Source organism: Helicoverpa zea, chromosome 9, assembly GCF_022581195.2.
Source record: "Helicoverpa zea isolate HzStark_Cry1AcR chromosome 9, ilHelZeax1.1, whole genome shotgun sequence".
NCBI lineage: Eukaryota > Metazoa > Arthropoda > Insecta > Lepidoptera > Noctuidae > Helicoverpa > Helicoverpa zea.
Genome location: NC_061460.1, coordinates 13,148,828 through 13,169,419, shown reverse-complemented (window position 1 = coordinate 13,169,419; position 20,592 = coordinate 13,148,828). Strand labels below are relative to the sequence as shown.

At 36.7% G+C, this 20,592-nt stretch overlaps 3 protein-coding genes across 9 annotated transcripts in view; 1 reads left to right on the top strand and 2 right to left on the bottom strand.

Annotated features, from left to right (window-relative positions):
* Positions 1–8,703, bottom strand: part of LOC124633212 (epsin-2) — a 36,483-nt gene extending 27,780 nt beyond the window's left edge. For 3 of the 7 annotated variants that reach the window (XM_047168374.1, XM_047168380.1, XM_047168372.1), the window contains exon 1: positions 8,323–8,541. The gene's annotated coding sequence lies outside the window, so the exon portion shown is untranslated. Of the gene's footprint in view, positions 1–7,885; positions 8,178–8,322; positions 8,542–8,602 lie in introns of those variants that run through there. The other 4 variants (XM_047168378.1, XM_047168382.1, XM_047168376.1 and 1 more) reach the window with 4 other exon arrangements.
* Positions 8,704–8,845: 142 nt separating this feature from the next.
* LOC124633211 (nuclear pore complex protein Nup85) lies at positions 8,846–15,543 on the top strand. Its single transcript, XM_047168368.1, has 10 exons — positions 8,846–9,037; positions 9,336–10,028; positions 10,119–10,241; positions 10,934–11,146; positions 11,416–11,525; positions 11,724–11,941; positions 12,337–12,555; positions 12,771–12,870; positions 12,961–13,423; positions 14,556–15,543. The coding sequence occupies exons 1-9, from the start codon at positions 8,972–8,974 to the stop codon at positions 13,175–13,177; spliced, it is 1,959 nt and encodes a 652-aa protein (XP_047024324.1). The 5' UTR covers positions 8,846–8,971; the 3' UTR covers positions 13,178–13,423; positions 14,556–15,543.
* LOC124633215 (oxidized purine nucleoside triphosphate hydrolase-like) lies at positions 15,534–16,812 on the bottom strand. The gene has a single exon (XM_047168387.1). It carries the CDS (start codon positions 16,655–16,657, stop codon positions 16,151–16,153), a length of 507 nt encoding a protein of 168 aa, XP_047024343.1. The 5' UTR covers positions 16,658–16,812; the 3' UTR covers positions 15,534–16,150.
* Positions 16,813–20,592: the final 3,780 nt, after the last annotated feature.

Genomic DNA, 20,592 nt, shown 5'->3' with positions numbered 1-20,592 from the left:
TTTGACAAGGTTGGTCAGTTTCTACGAAACACCGCAGATGTGATGTCAAGTTTCTAGAAATTGTTGACAGGATGAACTGTCTTCTTTTGACGTGAACCACAGGAATTACAAGAATTTGGTGCTTTTGGCTACGTAGGTTGCTTTCCATATACTTAGGGGCTATAAGTGGAAAGCAGGTTACAAGAGTTCAAATATTATTGCGACCATGGAATAGTGATAGGTACAGGCAGATAATCTGAGGAAATGAATGAATCCATGACAGTTAACTATTATTTTTGCTTTGCAGAAAAGTATAAGAATCTAGTAAGAAAACTGTAATAAATTATCTTTTATTTACTCCAGTAGCTGGCGTCAAATCTGTGACTAATGCAGGGTATTTAACGTTTATCAAGGAAGGACGTTGATAATGTCTTTGGCGATAAAACAAAAAGGTGAATAACATATTATTTCGCTGATTTCACTGGGAACGTAGAGTTGTAGGTTCCAAATAGGAGAAAGCTGGTGTGGGCGATAGACTAGTCTGTCAGCATCGAGTCATGTATACGACACTAGTACTATTAACTGACTTCCTCTCTAATGTTTTGAAAACTTAAATGAATTGGTGTCGAAGTGAAAAGTTTTAAAATCCAGTGATAATCCTTAAACCTGTTTTTAAGTATATTTGTGTCTATTTTACTCTAGTTATCGATGTTCTTTCTATCACAATAGTAAACAAAACACTCCATTCTGATTTTTGCAAAAGGGTCGAGGGTTCATGCCTTTTTTGGAGATATCAACCGTCAGCGATAACATAAGATCTACGACACGTACACATATTTTAATGTGGTTATCAGTTTTTTGGCAAGTATAAATAACAACAATTATTTTCTTTAAAAACATGATCGCCATGTAAACACGAGTGCACAATAAATGCAACATTTAACACAGGTTAACGAAGCCAGATAAGCACATGGTCTTTCCGAACAGTTGACACACATTTGCGAGGCCGGTTTTAAGCAGACAATACAAGTTACTGAATCAACTTACATAGTTCATGACCAAGGATCTTGGCTTCCATTTGGACACCGATATTTTGGAAATTGCCACTACACTACCGATACTTTATGTATTTGAAACACGTATGGCACTCGCTACGGAAGTACAGAGTTTTTATCCCGGTAAATTCCAGAGTTTGGGGATACAGGCAATTTTTAATGAGGATAACGGCTTTGTAAAATGATAAAGATTCGTTAACGTTCAGTTGTTACGTTTGCTGGGTTTACCTCAAAAGGAAAAAATGCGTTAAGCACATTTTCAGTCATTTTAGGGAAAATATTGGCAGTGCAATTGGCAGCAATGGCAAGAAAGAAAAGAAAATCTGGTTCGTACGAAATACGCGAAATAATATTCCTTCTGGCTTAGCTCTGACTGCTAAAAAGTGTATTCTGAAAGCACATTTGTAACAAACGATTGAAAGGCTGATATGAGTTTTTGATGTCGTTTAAATGATATCATCAACATAGATTTTTGGAACAGTCCTAGCTAAACTTCTGCCAAGCTTGAAGTTCCATTGAACTGATAAACGTATTATGCTGATAATATTAAGGAAATACATTGTCCCCGCGGCAGAAAGACATTGACAGGCAACCTTGCCAGTGTTGTCAGGAGGAAACCAACGCTATATAAATAAATTGACCTCTTATACTACGGATGAGGATCGAAAGCAAAAAATACTACTGCGGCTAAGGAAGCAAGAGAATCTGACACGGAAGAGTGTTGGTCGAATATTGAATCGGCACTTCTATCACTAAAACACTTCAAAGACTTTAAAAAAATACCGTTTGGATAAATGGCTGCAGTTGCTGAATTAGTGAGATGAAGTAAGAGCTTCATTATGTATGTTACAGGGTTTTTAGGGAATAATCCACTTACTACTCTTCAAACTTCTGCGGGTTGAAAACTGTCATCATACAAGTCGATTTTTATCATACTTTCTTGCACTATCGAAAATACTTCATCGTCCACAAAAACAGTATGAAACCGTCTCAACCCGACTGCTAATTAAAATGTGAAAGCCTGCATATCTGTGTTTGGAATTGAATATTAATATGTCTCTTAATTACTCTTTAACGACACTATCGATTGGGCCAAAGTTGAACATACACACATATATATAACGCTATTTCCCTTTGGGGATAGGCAAATCCTAGTGCGAGGTTTACACGCCTGACCTTTTTTAAAGGACATCGCCAAAAAGGTCACTGTCTGTCCTTTTGGCGTCTAATATCTGCTTAGACCTCCCTGGTCATTTACCTTCTGCTAATTGTCTTTCATACATCCTCTGAACATTATCATGATAGCGTGTTGTTTCCGAAATATACGCGAACAAGTTAAGATCTTGTTTATTTAGGTACGGTATTAATAATAATAAATTGGTCATGCTATCAGCTAGTCGAGCGATACGGCCATTGGAGGAAACGACCTTTATACCTGTTATGACGTAGCTCGTGCAAACTTATTGAGACAGTTTGTTATTGTGAAACATTCCATCTAGTATTTTGCTCAGGGTCTATTTTTATTTGAAAGTTTCCACTTTCCATCGTTAAACGTGTAGGGAAAAAACAGCTGCGTAAATCGATCGATTCGAGACGATAAGCAGTACTAATCACATTTATGCTGTGGATGGGTTACTAGCTTGCCACATTTCATGCATGCAGTTTTGGCGTTTAAGTTGCTTTCTAATGGTCTGAACACAAAAAACCTGGAGATCAAGAAGACAGGTATAGAAATTATTGCTAGGTAGGTCTGAACAAATATAGGATTTACCTCACTCTTTAGGTGCCTGCATTGCTTAATGTTTAATACACCAATCACTGGGTATTACCTCATTAAGATAATGCAAGTATTGTTATTTCAGTAAAATTATTAATATCTACTCACAAACTGATTGTTTGGGGATTCCCACAAAGTTTTTAACCACAATTATCTATTTGAATGCATTTACATCCGGACTAATATTATAAATGCGAAAGTAACTCTGTCTGTCTGTCTGTCTTTCTGTCTGTCTGTCTGTCTTTTCTTCACGCCTAAACTACTGAACCGATTTGTGTGAAATTTGGTACAGACATAGTTTGAAACTTGAGAAAGGACATAGGATAGTTTTTATTACAAAAAATAAAAATAAAAAATAAAATTTATTACGGACATACAGTGCCATCTATTGGTCAAATGTCGAGCTGTTCCTATGCTCCGTAGATAGATGGCGTTAATCGCGCAATGGTGTCATTACACGTGTTTGGTTCATGTTATTGTTTTAATTCATCGGAAAATCCATCAGAAAAATGTAAATAAACAGTAAAAAGGTGTAAAAAAATTCACGGTTACAAATAACCTATTTAGGACGGAATGTCATTAAAGCCGTTATTATGACTGGAATGGCAAAAGGCGAAACTGTAATTATTCCCCGCATTCCCATCATTCCAACTGATTTGCCATTTCAATTCAAAAGAGTTCAGTTTCCGCTGAAAACTGCGTTTGCAATGACCATAAATAAAGCCCAAGGGCAAACGCTAAAGCTTGGGTTTCCTAGGAAAGCGGTGCCGTCATATAGCGGCCGTCATATTACGGACGCAAATAGACGGTCGTCTTTACGGTGATGACATGCGGAAAGTTCCACGGCCGTTTTAACACACCGTCATAAACTTTTTGTTAGTTGTATCATACTTACTAACCTGTTTTATTTAATATTTCTCAAAGGACAATGCTATTCTTTGTATGGAAGTTGGGCTCAAGAGTTGCCCACAGTAACTGCATAGTGTATTATGTTCTATAGGCTTATAATAGGTCCCAGACCGAAATATTTCGAAATCTATCCCAGGAGTGCTGAGAAAAACTGGTTTGACTCTTATTCAATACTACGAAAAATATGCTTACGAACACTTAACTATTCCACTTTTATTACTTTAATTGAAATGCATTATAATATTAATCGACAAATACGAGGTATTGAACGAGATTTTTTTTTACCGACTTATAGTTCCAGGGTCCAGGGTCTGGTGATAGAAACCTTAAAACATTATGGAACTCTCGGAAATTGTAAGCACATATCGAATAAAAACTTGTAATTCGGGTATATGTCTCCGACACCACAAAACTGTGGAGGTTAAGACCTGACCTGACGATGGAGACGACAGTGAGACGAGGGAACTCCTCAACGGTATCTATTTACTACCTCGTGTTTGAGCTTATTTTATTCGTCTTGATAAGATTTTTCCATTGCCATTAAGGATATTAATTGCATGACGCTACTCGAACTTAGGACTGATTGTGGTAGATAGAGACTGAAAAGCAAGAGAAACAACAATTACCTTTAAACGTCTATTTCTGTTTTTTTTTTTTATCCTGTTAACAGTGAAACCACTATCTATCTGAATGTTATTTCAAGAAAAGAGGTTGTTAGGTTTGTGGCTGCTTAAAATGGCTTGCTAACAATGGCTGGCTAACATTAGAACTGGTTTTTCTCGGGACCTCTGGGACATATTTCAAAAATATTTGGATTCCGTCTTAAGAGTGAAGTAAAAAACCTATTTTAACCATTCCCACTACTGGGCAAATGGCTTGGGCTTCATAAACTGACTGTTCAAGTTGGACATTAGAACCGGGTTTTCTCGGGACCTCTGGGACCGATTTCAAAAATATTTGGATTCCGTCTTAAGAGTGAAGTAAAGAACCTATTCTAACCATTCCCACTACTGGGCAAATGGCTTGGGCTTTATAAAGTAACTGTTCAAGTTTAACATTTGAACCGGTTTTTCTCGGGACCTCTGGGACCGATTTCCAAAATATTTGGATTTCGTGACAACAGTGAAGTAAAGAACCTATTCTAACCATTCCCACTACTGGGCAAATGGCTTGGGCTTTATAAAGTTACTGTTCAAGTTTAACATTTGAACCGGTTTTTCTCGGGACCTCTGGGACCGATTGCCAAAATATTTGGATTTCGTGTTAACAGTGCAGCAAAGAACCTATTTCGACCACTTTCACTACTGGGCAAATGGCTCAGGCTTTGTTAAGTGACTATCTATGGAGAACATTTGAACCGGTTTTTCTCGGGACCTCTAGGACCGATTTCCAAAATATTTGGATTACGTGTAAACAGTGCAGTAAAGAACCTATTTCGACCACTTTCACTACTGGGCAAATGGCTCAGGCTTTGTTAAGTGACTATCTATGGAGACCATTTGAACCGGTTTTTCTCGGGACCTCTGGGACCGATTTTAAAAATATTTGGATTTCGTGTTCAGAGTGCACTATGGAACCAGCTGAAACTACTCCCACTGCTGGGCAAACTTTGAGCCCACACCCTGGCATTGTCCTTTCACGACACCAATTCTGTTTTAGTTGACTTTTTCTATAATCTTTATTTTTTATATTATATATTGCTTCGTGGTTACGAACGAAATCTATTAAAATTTCGTCGTCCTCGCTGCTCTAAGAGTTGTAACTAATTTTTGACGTTGTTCCGAAAAAAAAACACAAATACGTATTAAAAAAGCTTCACCGCTTTCAATAAAACTTTCACCAAACTATCTGACACCGTCAAGACGGCCGTCATGCAAATGGCGGCGACGCTTTTTGAAGTTACGGTGTCAGTTACCGCTCTCTAGGAAACCGCCCCATTTTGTTTACATAGACAACGTTCTGGTGACGTCTTTCACCGCTGTATTACGGCCGCTATATGACGGCACCGCTTTACTAGGAAACCAAAGCTTAAAAGTTGCGGGGGTACATCTTGAAAAAGACTGTTTCTCCCATGGGCAACTCTATGTTGCGTGCTCAAGAGTGTCAAAACCACAAAACCTTTTCATTTTTGCAAAGGATGCCAAAACTAAAAACGTGGTATACAGAAATGTCTTGGTGTAAGAAACATTCATAATCTGTAAAGCCTAAAATAATAGAAAATTTGCCAATGGGAGAAACAGTCTTTTTTTCCTTTTGAACTGAAATGACAAATCAGTAGAATGATGGGAAAATAAGGGAAAAATAACATTTTCGCCTTTTTCGATCGGCAATAACGGCTTTAATGCCCTAAGTGAGTATACATCTCTTAAATTGAAACGCAGAGCTCATTCTGTTGATTTTTAAAGAGTTCCCTGGGATATCTTCCACATTTCAGACTGATCAAATTTATATGGGACCACACTGACACTTTACTCTTTCAAACACAAAAGAATTTCTCAAATCGGTCTATAACTGATATGCCTTAATATACATAAAAAAATACGGTCAAATTGAGAACCTCCTCCTTTTTTTGCAGTGGGTTAAAAACTTTCTGCTCAAAGTAAATTTACGGACGAAGTCGCGGGCAAAACTACCCATGCTAAAAATGCGATAATAACTCTGTCTATCTGTCTTTCCGTCACGCCTAAACTGCTGAACCGATTTGGATGAAATTTGGTACAGACATAGTTTGGAACACGAGAAAGGACATAGGATAGTTTTTATCCCAAAAATCCTGCGGGAGCGGGAACTTCTCAAAAATCCCGCGAGATCGGGAACTATGTGGGTAAAACCAAAAATCTGCCGGAAGTCACTATTCCACGCGAACGAAGTCGCGGGCAAAAGCTAGTTAAATAAATACAGATATTCTGTTTGACCCTTCCTACTACAAAAATGGTCCTTATAAATCCATTTTGGGCGAAAAGACCACAAACTGAGTCTGAGAATTATTTTCATGAATGAATGCAGGAAACGAACATGCTTAGTAAACTATTTTAAGCTGGTTATTTATAATTTACATTCATAGTTATCTAAATACAAAAGTAAAGGTCAAAAGTGCTTAAAACAATGACAAACAATGATTACAGAAATAAATTATCTATTGCCATCTTATTGTGATGAATGCCAGAGATGTGCTATTTTGATTAGTCTATGAAGGCTGTTCACTATATTTTATAACACAGGCTTTTAAACAAATAGTTATCAGTTTATTTCATGGACATCAGTCTGTATCCGGGACCAATGAAACATCATCATCTCCGGAGCCTTTTCACAACTATGTTGGGGTCGGCTACCAGTCTAAACAGATGAAGCTGAGTAAGAGTGTTTTACAAACGGTTGGATCAACTTAAGGATGAGTGCAACTTATTGTAGAGGAAATGAAATAGTTTGTGAATTTGAAAGTCACCGTGCAATTTTTTGCTGTTATCAATATTTTGCTCACGATTGGAATAAGGAAAAAATAAAAAATGCAAATCATGCTCCATTTTCATGCAGTAGATTTTGTAGATTATTTAATATGCTTTTCATATTAGTAAATTAAATTACAATATTTTGAAACCATTAGATAAACAAATGATTTTAAAGCTTTTGATATGTACACATTTAAGATATTAATGTTAATACTTTTTAATATTGAGGAAGTTGATATGGAAATAGTTTACGAGTGATTGAGTCACCATCAGCTGTTTGTAAATTATTAATGTGTTATTAAAAGTATGTCAAGTTTCATAATACGTTTTGCGAGTTATAAGCATTTTTCGTATCGCTTATGCTTTAATTGGTTATCTGTTATTTTAGAATCTGTTGCGTTTGCATAGTTTGATAAAGTTTAGTTTTAGTAATTTCTAATGAAGGAAAGTTTGTGATATTTCCATGATAACCAGTAATGAGTCTTCTTGTTTTGATAATGATATAAACTGTGCAGATTCTAGGAAAATTTAGGTAGTATTTGTGGTCACAAACTTGTTAAACTAATGACTGGGGCAAATAATATGATTAAGCACCAATTAGGAGTAAGCATAACATAACTGTAAAGTAAATAGCAGCTGGGACGAGGTTATTAGCAAGGTCTTCAACAAGAAGCAGTAAAAACTAAGGTTATATGAAGTAAAACTAAAAAACTTACACAATAATAAGAGAGGGTCTATAGCAACTACACTATACACTTAAAATTATCACTTTTTTGTAGGAAACGTACGTCGTGCACACGGATAACGGAATCAACTGGAGACTACTTGATACTACTATCATCTGTAGATAGTGTTTATCATATCAAAGGCAACGTTACCACAAAGAATATCCAACTTGCATACACGTGACGTCACAAAACAACCACCCAATTCGCAAATACACAACATAGACATCCGATAAGTTGCTAATCGCGGCCTAAATACGATAAGTACGCGGCGCGCTACGCTACGTCAGCCCAGGCTCGCTACCTCTACTAACTACGGCTGATGCTGGCCCGCACGGTGAAGGTCTAACTTGCTCAGTTACACACTCAGCATTTGCTACATAGAAAGTTAGTGACGAACAAACATTGATGCAATATCAAAAACTTACCAAATAACACGGATTGACTTTGTAATGAATGTTTATCCCTCAGTCAGACTTATTTATGTAAATATATATAACACATTATACTGCTATCACATTACACAACACGGTATCACACGATTTACTGTAGATTTTGTTAATTTTTCGTCTAAACAAAACAGTTTTTGACGAATTGACAATTATCGTTTTTATTCGTGACAAAATCAACATGTCCTCCAACAGGTCATCCGGTCATAAATCTATTTAATTTTCTTATAATGAATATAAAGATACAATACATCGTTACCTTAAGAACAGTTATATTTTAAATTGAAAAACGGCAATTCACCAGTGAGAATTTATTCCTAATTACAAATACAACATTGAAAGTTTCTCAATTACCATTTAATGACGATAGCACGTAAACTTCATAGTTGACTAAAACAAGAAAGTTTTAGAGTACTGGCGCTAGTGGCAAAATAAACTATATTTGGTGAACCCACTAATGTGGCACAACACTATTTTGGGCACAGATAAAAACAAAAAACGAACAGACGTCAAGCGACAGCCGATGCCCGATTCCAACCAAAAATCGAAATCAGAGAGAAATGAAACGGTCGCTTTGAATTAAATAAAAGGATTTCAGCCGTTGTAAAACATTATTGAAGGTGAAATAATGAATACCTCCAGTTTTTCTTCTGCCCCTTTGCCTGGGAAAGGTGTAGACACAGCAAAAACGTTTGTAAGTAGGATTTTACTTCGAGTAAGGTTATGTTTGTTCTTGATTAAGATTATAAACAGAAGGATAATGTTTGTTTCAATTGCTCATTATAAATTTGTTATTTGCTAAAATCTTCTTTATTGTTGGAAAAATATTTATGTCGGCTTTAGTTTTTTGTCATTTCATAGTCTTTACCGCCTAAAGTTCGACTCTTACGGCAAACTCAATAGACGCACCTATATACTGTTTATGTGACACATATCTGAATATGGCAAAGCCTACAATTGGCCATACAATTCAATCACTCGTTTACTTACAGATCCTTCCAGACAAATGTTTCCAAAACCGTGTGGGATGCGCGTGGGGTCGAGGCAACAAGTTTACGATATACCCTCGAAGTCAGACTGTGAGCAAAACGCCATCAAATACATCGCAAGATAAACTTCTAAACATTCGCCAAGATATTCTTCTGTTCACACCAATACTGAGAAAACTTGTCAATGAATCCAATGGGACCTTTCTATCTCTACAAAAGGCTGCAGATATTGCCAAGGTCTCTGATAACCAAGTGGAATTCCTCAAGCTATCTCGTCAGTTCCGCTCAATAATCCGAGTGTGCATCGAAAATCTTCAGGAGGCTGCTTCCAAAGAAGAGAATGGCATTGAAAAGAATAACATTCTATCTCACATTACGATTTTCTACTCTATTGAATGTATTTGGCACTTGTGTGAGATTCTGTACATAGACAATATTCCGGGAGACATAGTGTTGCCATACTTGCTGGAATGGGTGAGGTTCCACTTTCCATGTCATGAGCAGACCGCTGCCCAGTTGTTGGAGGCTTGTGAGAGGGGCTCTGAGGAGCATAAGGACTACTGGGACACTGTAGTTGGTATGGTGGTCCAGGGTCGAGTGGATGTAGCCAGAGCACTGTTGAAACTTCACTCAGCTGGGGAGAGCAATGAGTTCAAACTTGTTGATAACTCTTTGAGGAGTATGCCTGTGTATAGTGTAAGTTAAATCTATTTTTTTTTTTAGCTAACTTTGCTTTTATAGCACTTCACTTTCACTTCAATCGACTCCTTATTTTTCTGTTTCCAGGTGTATGGAGGCATTTCTACAGGAGAGTTCACAATATCCTGGAAGCACTGGCAGGCAGAATGCAGGTCCAAGCTCAGCAGCAGGGTGCTGGCTTCACAACCTAAGCTTGAGCTTATCATGAGGGTAAGAAAGACCACACATTTTATGATAAAATCAAATCAGTCAATATTGTTGAGGCATTATAGTTCGGCCATTCAGAGAATGCGTTCCTGACACGTCGCGATTGAACTGACGACGTAACTTTGCAATGGCGTTGCAGTTACGATAAAAATATTTTTGCTGGTTGTTTACCGTTTTAACAATTGAGGAGCATTAAAACAACATTATTATATCAATAATCAATGAATGTTATTACGTCGTCAGTTCAATCGCGACGTGTCAGGAACGCATTCTCTGAATGGCCGAACTATAAGTCCGACAATGTACCTATTTTGTACATAAAGTATAAATAAATTGTTCTCATACTATATATTTCTCTATCTATATTTTGGAGAGCACATCATGTAACACACTGGTATATTTACTACTAGCTTCCGCCAGCGGCTTCGCCCGCGTGGTGTGTTGATAAAAAGTAGCCTATGTGTTAATCCAGGGTATCACCTATCTACATACCAAATTTCAATCAAATCGGTCCAGCCATTTTTGCGTGATTGAATAACAAACATACATCCATACATTCTCACAAACTCACATTTATAATATAAGTAGGATAAGAGACCAGTTTGTCACCTACTTTTCCTATTGTTTTGTAGTATTGCTAACCAACTTGCCTTTCAGTACATACTCAAAAAAATCCACATGAATGCTACTTCCAGATAATAATCGGTGACTACACAGCCTTTGAATCAATCCGCAGCAAGTACTCCTCTTGGTTCGATATCCTAGGCGGGTGGGTGATGTTCACGGCGCCGTGGTCGCGTCGCCACGAGCTGGGCGGCGCAGCGGCGGCCTGTGCTGGCATGCAGGCCTCGCCACGGTCGCATTTAGATGATATGGTGCGAGCACTGCTTGAAGGAGATTTGCATCAGGTGAGGATGCTGATTAATAAAGTTAAAAGGTTCTAGATTGTTATAAAACACTCAAGTTTACGTGAAATAATTTTGTAAGTGTGTTGCCTTTCTCATTGGGCAAAAAAATATTATAGACAAAGGTGTGCCAATTTTTTTTGCATATTATGTGATCTTTGCAACACGGTATACATATAAATCTTTGTGATAAATTAAAACCTAAAATGAATAATTTCTTTTCTACAATCGGTGTGCATATGTCAAGTTAACGATTTTGGGTATTGTTGCAGGTGATACACGAAATTCAACAGATATCAGACAATGGCTGGTTTGCGACGCATCTCACAGATATTCTGTTCCACTGTGGTAAACTTAACATCATGGATAAGCAGCAAACTAAGTAAGTATTTAAATACAAAAATGCTTAGCAATTGTATTCTGAAGTACAAATTCTTAGTGCAAAATTGATAGATTATTGCAATATCTTGTATTTATATAATTATATGCATATTCTTGTACAAATAAATTTTTGGACATAGAGCAGAAAACAATTTCTATTTAATGAATTAGTATATTTAACATTTTTTCTTCTTTTCAGTGTAACCTCTCGACTCCGTGATAGCCTAATCCTAGAATATGGCTGTCTTCTAATGGAGCACAAATCCCTCTGGTCAGTTGGTCTCTCCTACCTAGCCTCCTGTCCTCCCGAGGGTCTGAGGAGAGCTGAGCTCATACTGGAGAGAATGCCAGTGGAGACTGAGGCCAAAGCCATGAGGGTCATTGCTGAGGCTAAGAAACATGGACTCATTGGTGTTGGTGAGTAACAAGCTATTGAAATATGAAAATTTAAAAAGTATTGTATATTTTATGGTCTTCTCATATCACGTGTATGTAAATGTGTTTTGAGGTTCATAAGGTTATTTAATTTTTTTTATGTAGGTGACGAATTTTAAATACTCAACATTTTACCTATAACATGATAAATTCAAATTCATTTTTGCCAGCAATTAAATTCTCACTCGAAAGTTTTGGTTCACTTCTTTTTTCGCTATACTTTCTTTTCAAAATTGCAGAACCTATTCAAACATAAAACTTTGTCTTTTCGAGACGGAGATAGCTACATTTTATGTGAATGCGGGACACAAGCGAAATCTAGCATCAAATAATCATCAAAAATTCCTCTTTGATGTGTTAATTTTGTATATCCGCAGCGCAATCAGTGTGCCGCTGCACGTCGGCGCGGCACCTGTCGGCGCGGCGGCTGGGCGGCGCGCTGGGCTGGGCGGTGCGCGCGCGCGGCGCGGGCGCGGCGGCGCGGGCCGCTCACGCCGCGCTGCGACACTACACGCAGCACGCGACATTGCCTGCTGTAGATCTGTTGTTGACTGCGGGATCTGCTATGCTGCTGTCCGATGCGTTGCTGTTTTTAGGTATAGAGGGTTTAAATGTTGTGATTTTTCATGTGATTGATAATGATGAAGGGCGTTTCGCCTGACGCCGTCTGTAACTAAAGCTTACTAATTTATTAAAATCTGAAACCAATGACTATAACTACTATAGACTATAATGACTTCCTGAAGTTCTTCTCAACTGTGTATTACAAAATTATGCATGATCTTAATGTAGAGGACATTTCATTTTCCAGGAAAATACTGTGATTTCCACAGACTGTATAAAACAAGAGAATTTAAGAAAGCTGCTCACTTGCTAGTGTCATTGATTACATCGAAAATTGCACCAGAATAGTAAGTTTCTCAATTATTATCTTTAATCGGACTGTCCTATGAATTTAATTTCTATGCAGATTAATAATTCCACTATTAATTTTCTTTCAGCTTTTGGGAAACACTCCTGCTAGATACGTTACCTCTGCTAGAATCTGACGAGGCAGTATTCACATCTAACGACACATACGAGATTATGCTGTGCCTAGAACTCCGTTCCTCCAGCCTAGACAGTGAAAAAGCTGACCTTCTCCGCCTAGCCCTGGCCCGGAACCTTGCCAGAACAGCCCTGGCCGAAGGTGACGGGACTGAGGAACAAGCCCAATGATTGTTCAAGAGAAATAGGTCGTGGAACTCAGTGCTTCTGTGCGAGAATAGTAAAATTGTGTGGGATGCCATCAAAGACTAAAGTGGGCAAAGAGGGAGCCAATATTGTTGAACGTATTTTAAGGAGTATGTAGGTTTTGTACTAAAAGTTGTAATCAAGTATAGATTGGTTCACGTGCATACATTTCTTCATAGGTCTTGATTCTTGTGTCATGGACACTAACCGAGGCTTGACAGAACATGATACTAACACTAGTTTACAAAATCAAACTTTTTGCCTGTTGCCGTGGATTTAATGGCTGGTAACATTCACTTATGTTTAGTTTTTATTAATTACACCCGCAAAAATTTTTTTGTAGCTCGACTTTACTTGTTATTGACTTTCTCTTTTCTGAACCTTTTTCAGTCGCTAAAGTACGTATTTTATTGTAATTATACAAATATGTGAAGTTTTTACAACACGAGTAGTTCAAGGAGGCGTTGTTTGAACAATCCAAACCATGTTTGTTACTTATGTGGAGAATATGTGTTTGAGAAGAGTAGAAATGTCATCAGAGACGCTTAAAAATACTTATTTTTTATATTTTGGAATGTTGTTAGATAAAAATGAAAAATCTTGGGCTCCTGATTGTGTTTGTAAATCGTGCGTTGAATAATTAAGATTATGGAAAAGTGGTAAAAGAAGTACTTTTAAACTTAAAACACCAACTATTTGGAAAGAATCGAAAAATCATCTCGAAGACTCTTACTTTTGTAGCGTGAACATAAACAGCTTAAACACCAAAAATCGAGCTAAATGGCAAAACCGAAGTAGTACATGTGTTCAGCGTCCAGTGCAGCATTCACCTGAACTTTCAGAGAATAAAAATTATATTGAATTTTGAAAAAATATAATGAAAATTATGTTGATCTTGTCGAAGAACTGCTTTTACAATTAAGAGATATGGGATGCAATTTCAGCATAAACTCACTTCGTCTTCAGTCATCTGGACAGATTTCCGGAAAATTTAGGAGATATGAGCGAAGAGCAGGGAGAACGTATGCATCAAGATTAACGTGTCATGGAAGAACGTTATCAGGGTTTCTGGGATGTAAATATTATGTCTGACTATTGCTGGTCTCTGATACGCCATTTCCCAAAGTCTACACATAAGAGAAGAGCTTTAAAGCCAAGTTTTTTGGAACTTAACAATTAATATAATTTTTAAACAAATATTCTTTAAGGTAAATACACGTTTTTTCTCTTTAAACCGCACTTAGCTGAATCTCAAAAACTAGAGCTGATAAAAAAAAACTACTAATAGTTTTAAATATGGTTAAATATGAGTAGTCAACAACAGCTTAAAAAATCCCGGCAACAAATGTACTGTAAACTAGTGTAATCTATGGATAACTAAATAATAATATCTATCAAGTCTTCTGGTTACAGCATCAAAAGTATACAAAATTTGCTAAAAATAGAAGTTAATGAGGTAAAATGCTAAGATTTTTCTACTTACTTACATTGATATCAGTTATTTTTATCAAATAAAAAATTGTTTCCAAGAAATAATACAATCAAATTGAATAAAGTTGTTCTGAAAAATTTATAAAATTGCAGATCAAGCAGGACACTTTATTTGAATAGGCATAAATGGTTTACCTTTAGATAGATGCCAACTCAAATAGAGTATAGGCTCCTGATTACTCTGAAATTAATTGTTGTGTAATAAAAAAAAAGATTTTTCTAAGTCATGATTTTCTATGTCCGTACATAATTACTGTAAAACTTGTCAAATGTTAGTTTTTACAGAGTAGTCAGTCACATAGTTCAAAACAGATAGTTGGTACAAATTCTGATTGCCAACTATTGAATAAAAATATTTCCATTTTTATACAAACTTACGATTTACTAGGTATGTTGTTGAAGATATGTCTGCATTTGGATGAAAGTTTATTGTTTAAGTAGGTATAATGAATACACTAATAAAGAAGAAATAGAATTTACTGCTACTCACAACAGCTATAGCAACAGGAAATACATTCCAATACCCTTATGTGAGAACCATCATTGTCACTGCCAAGCCTTCCTCATACCAGGAATATATTGTCACCCAACTCAATAGTGACGTGATGAATAGATTCTGTCTTAAATACAATAATTATCAGTTTTTCAATATACATTGTATTACTACTTGTAAATGGAATGGATGTTTATAAGACTAGCCAAAACAGTTAAAATCACACTACTAACTATTATTTTCTTCTGTAATCTGTTATTATTTCTTAACAATTCATTGAAAGTGAGGTAGTATGTCAATAATGTATGCGTGTGCTTACTATCATTTTGTTATAATTAAAACAACAATAAAAAACTATTTTTCCAAACATGATTTTTATTTATTCTTACTTATCCACTAATTTTGTTATTAACATTTTGGTTTTTAAATGAGTATTTAAAATACTATTTATCTTATTCTACAATAATCAATCCAGCTGTTTTTGATATGTGAAATAACAAACATTTTAAGTATTCAACAAATTATTTGAAATGGGCATCAACTTGTAAGTAGTAAAGAAATAAAGTAAATTATTTTTTTGACAAAATATCTTACTGAAGAGGTATTACATACTATTTTTTTTTTGTTACCTTAATATCCTAAGTAAGCTTTATATCACAATCATTTATAAAATACTGAGAACTACATATTGTACTTAATAACATTGTAATGAATTCTTTCTAATGATGATTGAATCAGCACTTAGATAAATGAAATTATGTGCCTACAATGTTGCAATGTGTATACTGTGCCTTTATCTGTAGTTTATTGTCATTGAGACAAGAAATGCTGTATTGTTCACTTATATAATAATCACTCATTGATCACAGGAACTTTCCTTAGAACTTAATTATATAAAAAGACAAAACAATTTATAACAAACAAAAAAGGAGCTTATAGCCAACACAATCATAAAAAAAACAAAGTGTTTGGATTTATTTAGTTTTTCTGTTCTCATAAAAAGCTTTCATAGAATCAAGTTCCTCGATTTTATAGTTCAAAATCTTATCAAAACCTTCATAGTGGAAATGGCCAAAGAACTTTTTACCTTGAAGCATGTATGGAAACCATAGTTTATCGTCGAGCCACATATCGTCAAAAGGCACATCCTCATGTCTGAACCATTTGGGCCTCATTTCTTCAGTCTCCTTTGGAGTTCCTTCAAATATGCTTGTGGAGAATACTCTGACGTCCATCAATATAGGTTCTCCTTCAAAAGTAAACTCTAGATGCGCAATATTCTTCAAGTCGCTAGGTTTAACAGTCAGACAGCATTCTTCTTTTAATTCTCTCGCTGCAGCCTCTAATATTGTCTCGTTTGGTTCCACTTTCCCGCCGAAACCATTCCATTTGTTCATGCCGAATCCCCGCTTTTTTAAACCCAATAATATTTGGTCTTCCCTTCGTATGAAAACAAGGGTAAATAATTTTTTAACCAGCATCGTTACAAGCTGCAATTACAGTAGTTTTAGTAAGTATACTATAATTATTTTTTTTAATTCAGTAAAGTTTCACAAAACAAAATTATCAATACACTAGACACAGATTTTCGCGCAAAAGGCAAACGAACGGCTGTGGCTTGCCTGACAGTGACAAGAATAACAGTGTTGACAGCTTCACAACAGTAAATGCAAATGACTGTTAACGTTTTGTTTTTGCTTTAGCAGTGTATTAGCTAAATAAAACTCTAAATAATACACCATTGAATAATGCTTAGTTCAGCATTTTAAATATTTTGTAGCGTAAATAAGTATAGATATAAGACCTCGAGCGTCAGGTTAGTATATTTGAGCCCTTTGAGATGGTAACTGGCCCGTGAAACATGATCATCACACAAATGTTGACCGTACCAGAAATCCAACCCAGGATCATTAGTTCGGCATACGCCAACAAGATCGTCATTTTTATTGAAATGAAATGAAATGAAATGAAATTTATTTATTTGCCAGAATATAGGTACAATATGATGGTCGATACAATAAATAATATGGTCTCACTATATTCGACTTATAATTTAGTCATGCAAATATTTATCTTAAGTTCTATTATCTAATAGCTAAGAAAGTACCTACAATCCTTTTACATTATAACTATTTCTCCTCTAGGTACTCTTTGACTGTATAAAAACATTTATCAATAAGCCAATTTCTGAGGGACCTCTTAAATTTACTCATCGGTAGGTCTTTAATGCGGGATGGTAGCTTATTGTATATTCGAATGCACATTGGGTAACAATTTCTACGGTACAATTCGGTTCTCATAAATGGTAAATTTAATTTCTTTGGGAATCGACAGTTAAATGTGCAATCATCACCAAGTTTCTTAAACATAACATCTTCATATAATTTTGTAAATTTGCAAACTTCCTCTATATAAATGCAGGCAAGTGTTAGAATTTTTAGCTGTTTGAAAAGTGGTTTGCATGATGTCAAATTATCCACATTACAAATAGCTCTTATACACCGTTTTTGTGAGATAAAGACTCTGCCAACATGCACCGAGTTTCCCCATATTAAAATACCATATCTTAATACTGATGCGACATATGCATGGTAGGCTTGCATAGTCGCCTGTTTTGTGGAAACATTACCTAATCGCCACAAAGCATATGCAAATCTGTCGATTTTTCCGCACACTTTTTCAACATGACCGCTCCACGAACATCGTTCATCGAGAACTATTCCTAGAAAGGTGGTTTTGTCCGTTTTATTTAATGGTTTTTTATTTAATTTTAAGTTTAATCTCGTTTTAGTTTCATCTTTATTGTAAAATTGAATGTAATTTGTTTTGTCTACATTAGGTTTTAAATTATTATTTTCCATCCACTTGGCTATTTCATTTATTGTACAGTTGATTTCCTCCTCATAATTTTTCTCTAATTTAGGTATAGTTACCGATACATCGTCAGCAAAAAGTGTGCAGGTATAGTTGGTTACGTCTGGGAGATCATTTATATAAATAAGAAAAAGCAGTGGTCCTAAAATGCTACCCTGCGGAACCCCGAATTTATTTTCGATTTGCGTGCTTTGGCACGTCGTCCAATTTATATCGTGGCCCTTACTTTCTATTTCAACAAATTGTGATCTGTTTGTGAGATAGCTTTTAATCCAATTGTTAGCGTTACCACGTAAGCCATATTTATCACACTTTTTTAATAGTAGGTCATGTGATACGAAGTCAAAAGCTTTTGACATATCAAAGAATACTACGGTGGTTGGTATTTTGTCATCTATATATTTGATAACTTTGCTGATCAATGAAAATGCGGCGAGGGTAGTAGATTTACCTTTCTGAAAACCATTCTGTTCTTTTTTTAGTATTTGAAATTTATTTATGAAGTGTAGTATTCTTGAATGCATAACTTTCTCATAAACTTTGGAGATAATAGGTATCAAAGCGACCGGTCTATAGTTAGAGGCATTCCTTTTATCACCTTTCTTATATATTGGCTTGATTACGGATATTTTTAGTCTATCAGGAAATACACCATCTGATATAGATTGATTTATTAAATGAGTTAGTATCGGGGTTAATATTGGCGCAGCTAACTATTCCTATGAAGTAATTGAAACCGTTTAGTTAATAAAAAAAAGTTAGGGAAAAATAATCAGATTATATGAAAGTTTATCGTAAAATGCTGTCTTAACGCGCTAAAGTTAGATTTAAGTTGATAATTTAATCTATCCGACCTTATAAAATGTACCCGACCGTAAAGCGGTTAAGAAATTGGAAATTGTCTATTAGTTTGGGGTTTAACCGTAAAGTTTCAGCTTTTAATAACTCATAGCGTGGTTTACGGGTCGTAAGAAGAACTCAAAGAAGTGTGTAGTTACCTAGTTAATAATATTATGGTATTTAAGGAGCAAATAAAACAAATCTTGGTTCAGTAGGTATAAGTAACCACGCAAAGGTATGAGATATGGAAACAAAGTATTTTTAGAGCTGTTTTGGCCATGTTTAACAGTGACATTGTTAACAAACTTTAATTGACTTCACTTTGTAACTAAAACAAAAACCAACTTTTCATAAAAATATAGACCATCCCATCAATAGGTGTTGGGATCTCATAAAAATATGAAAGCGTCGTGTTCGCAGGTTCGCTACCTGATGCTTTATGCATTTTCTACTCAGCGATGCAGCATCGTGAGCTTGGCACACGGTTCATATACTTGAGAATATATTTGAAAGCCTCTACGGTTTTTTTGTTTGCCATTTTGCACTCAAAATACCAAAAGTTCAGGTAATGGATGTCACGTTTTCTTTCGTTGAGTTCTTGTCGTAAGTAATTTAAAAGTATTTTCGTGGATTTTTAAAGAAAACTTTCTAGATTTTAATGAAAGCGGATACCCGCCATAGGCTGGGTGCGTATTACACTCACACAAATGCCGTTAACATAAGCTTGAATTGGGTTTGTATTCTTTAGTCTGAATATTAATAGAGACATGCAGCACAATCTTACGGCTGAATTCACAAGCTACATGCATGCAATACCTAGATGTTTGCGTTACGATCACCTATGGAACGCTGCGTCGATACGGAATACAGATTTATGCATTACAAACTGGCGATGCCTAGCGCAAGGCTCTCGTCTTCCATGTTTACAGTAGACTTGTAAATTAACTCGTGTTTACAGTGTCCAATGTACATAAAGCCCATACGATAGGATAAGTAAATAATCTAAAAAGACATCCAAATTGGTTCATTCTTTAAAGAGCTATTGTGCCACAGACAAACACAAAGCGGTCAAACTTACAACAGCCCTATTTTTGCATTGAGGGTTACAAATCAAGTTTAATCAAGTTATACCTGTGTATCTGCCACCGTGGGATCTGGAGGCGAGGGTCTTCTTGCGCCTGTACGACTGGCGCGAGGAGGCTCAGCGCCGGGGAGAAACCCCGTTGCCGCGGCAAGTTGTCGCGCAGCGGGCGGAGCTCCGGCGCGATCTCATGGTGGCCTGGAGGGAGCGACTGTCGCAACCCAGTGCAGGGCACGCCACCATCGTGGCGGTAAGTCCCCTCTTTGAGGAGTGGCTCGGGAGGAGTCACGGCGCCCTCACGTACCGCATGACGCAGGTCCTCACCGGACACGGTTGTTTCGGGAGGTACCTGCACCGCATCGGTCGTGAGGAGGCGCCCGGGTGTCACCATTGTGCGGACAGCCCCGGGGACACGGTGGACCACACAGTCCAGGTGTGCCCCGCATGGGAAGGGCACCGCCGGGTCCTCGTCGAGGCTTTGGGCGGCGGCGACCTCTCGCGTCCGGCCCTGGTTCAGGCCATGGTCCGGGGCGAGAGGGAATGGGATGCCGTCGCCTCCTTCTGCGAAGCGGTCATGCTCGAGAAGGAGGAGGCGGAACGCCAGAGAGTTCGCACCTCTCA

Excerpts from the sequence above, each read along its gene's own strand:
- LOC124633215 (XM_047168387.1), bottom strand. The coding sequence starts at position 16,657 with ATGCTGGTTAAAAAATTATTTACCCTTGTTTTCATACGAAGGGAAGAC.
- LOC124633211 (XM_047168368.1), top strand. The coding sequence starts at position 8,972 with ATGAATACCTCCAGTTTTTCTTCTGCCCCTTTGCCTGGGAAAGGTGTA. Across the intron at positions 9,038-9,335 it reads TAGACACAGCAAAAACGTTT|ATCCTTCCAGACAAATGTTT; the intron begins GTAAGTAGGATT and ends GTTTACTTACAG. Across the intron at positions 12,556-12,770 it reads CGATGCGTTGCTGTTTTTAG|GAAAATACTGTGATTTCCAC; the intron begins GTATAGAGGGTT and ends TTCATTTTCCAG.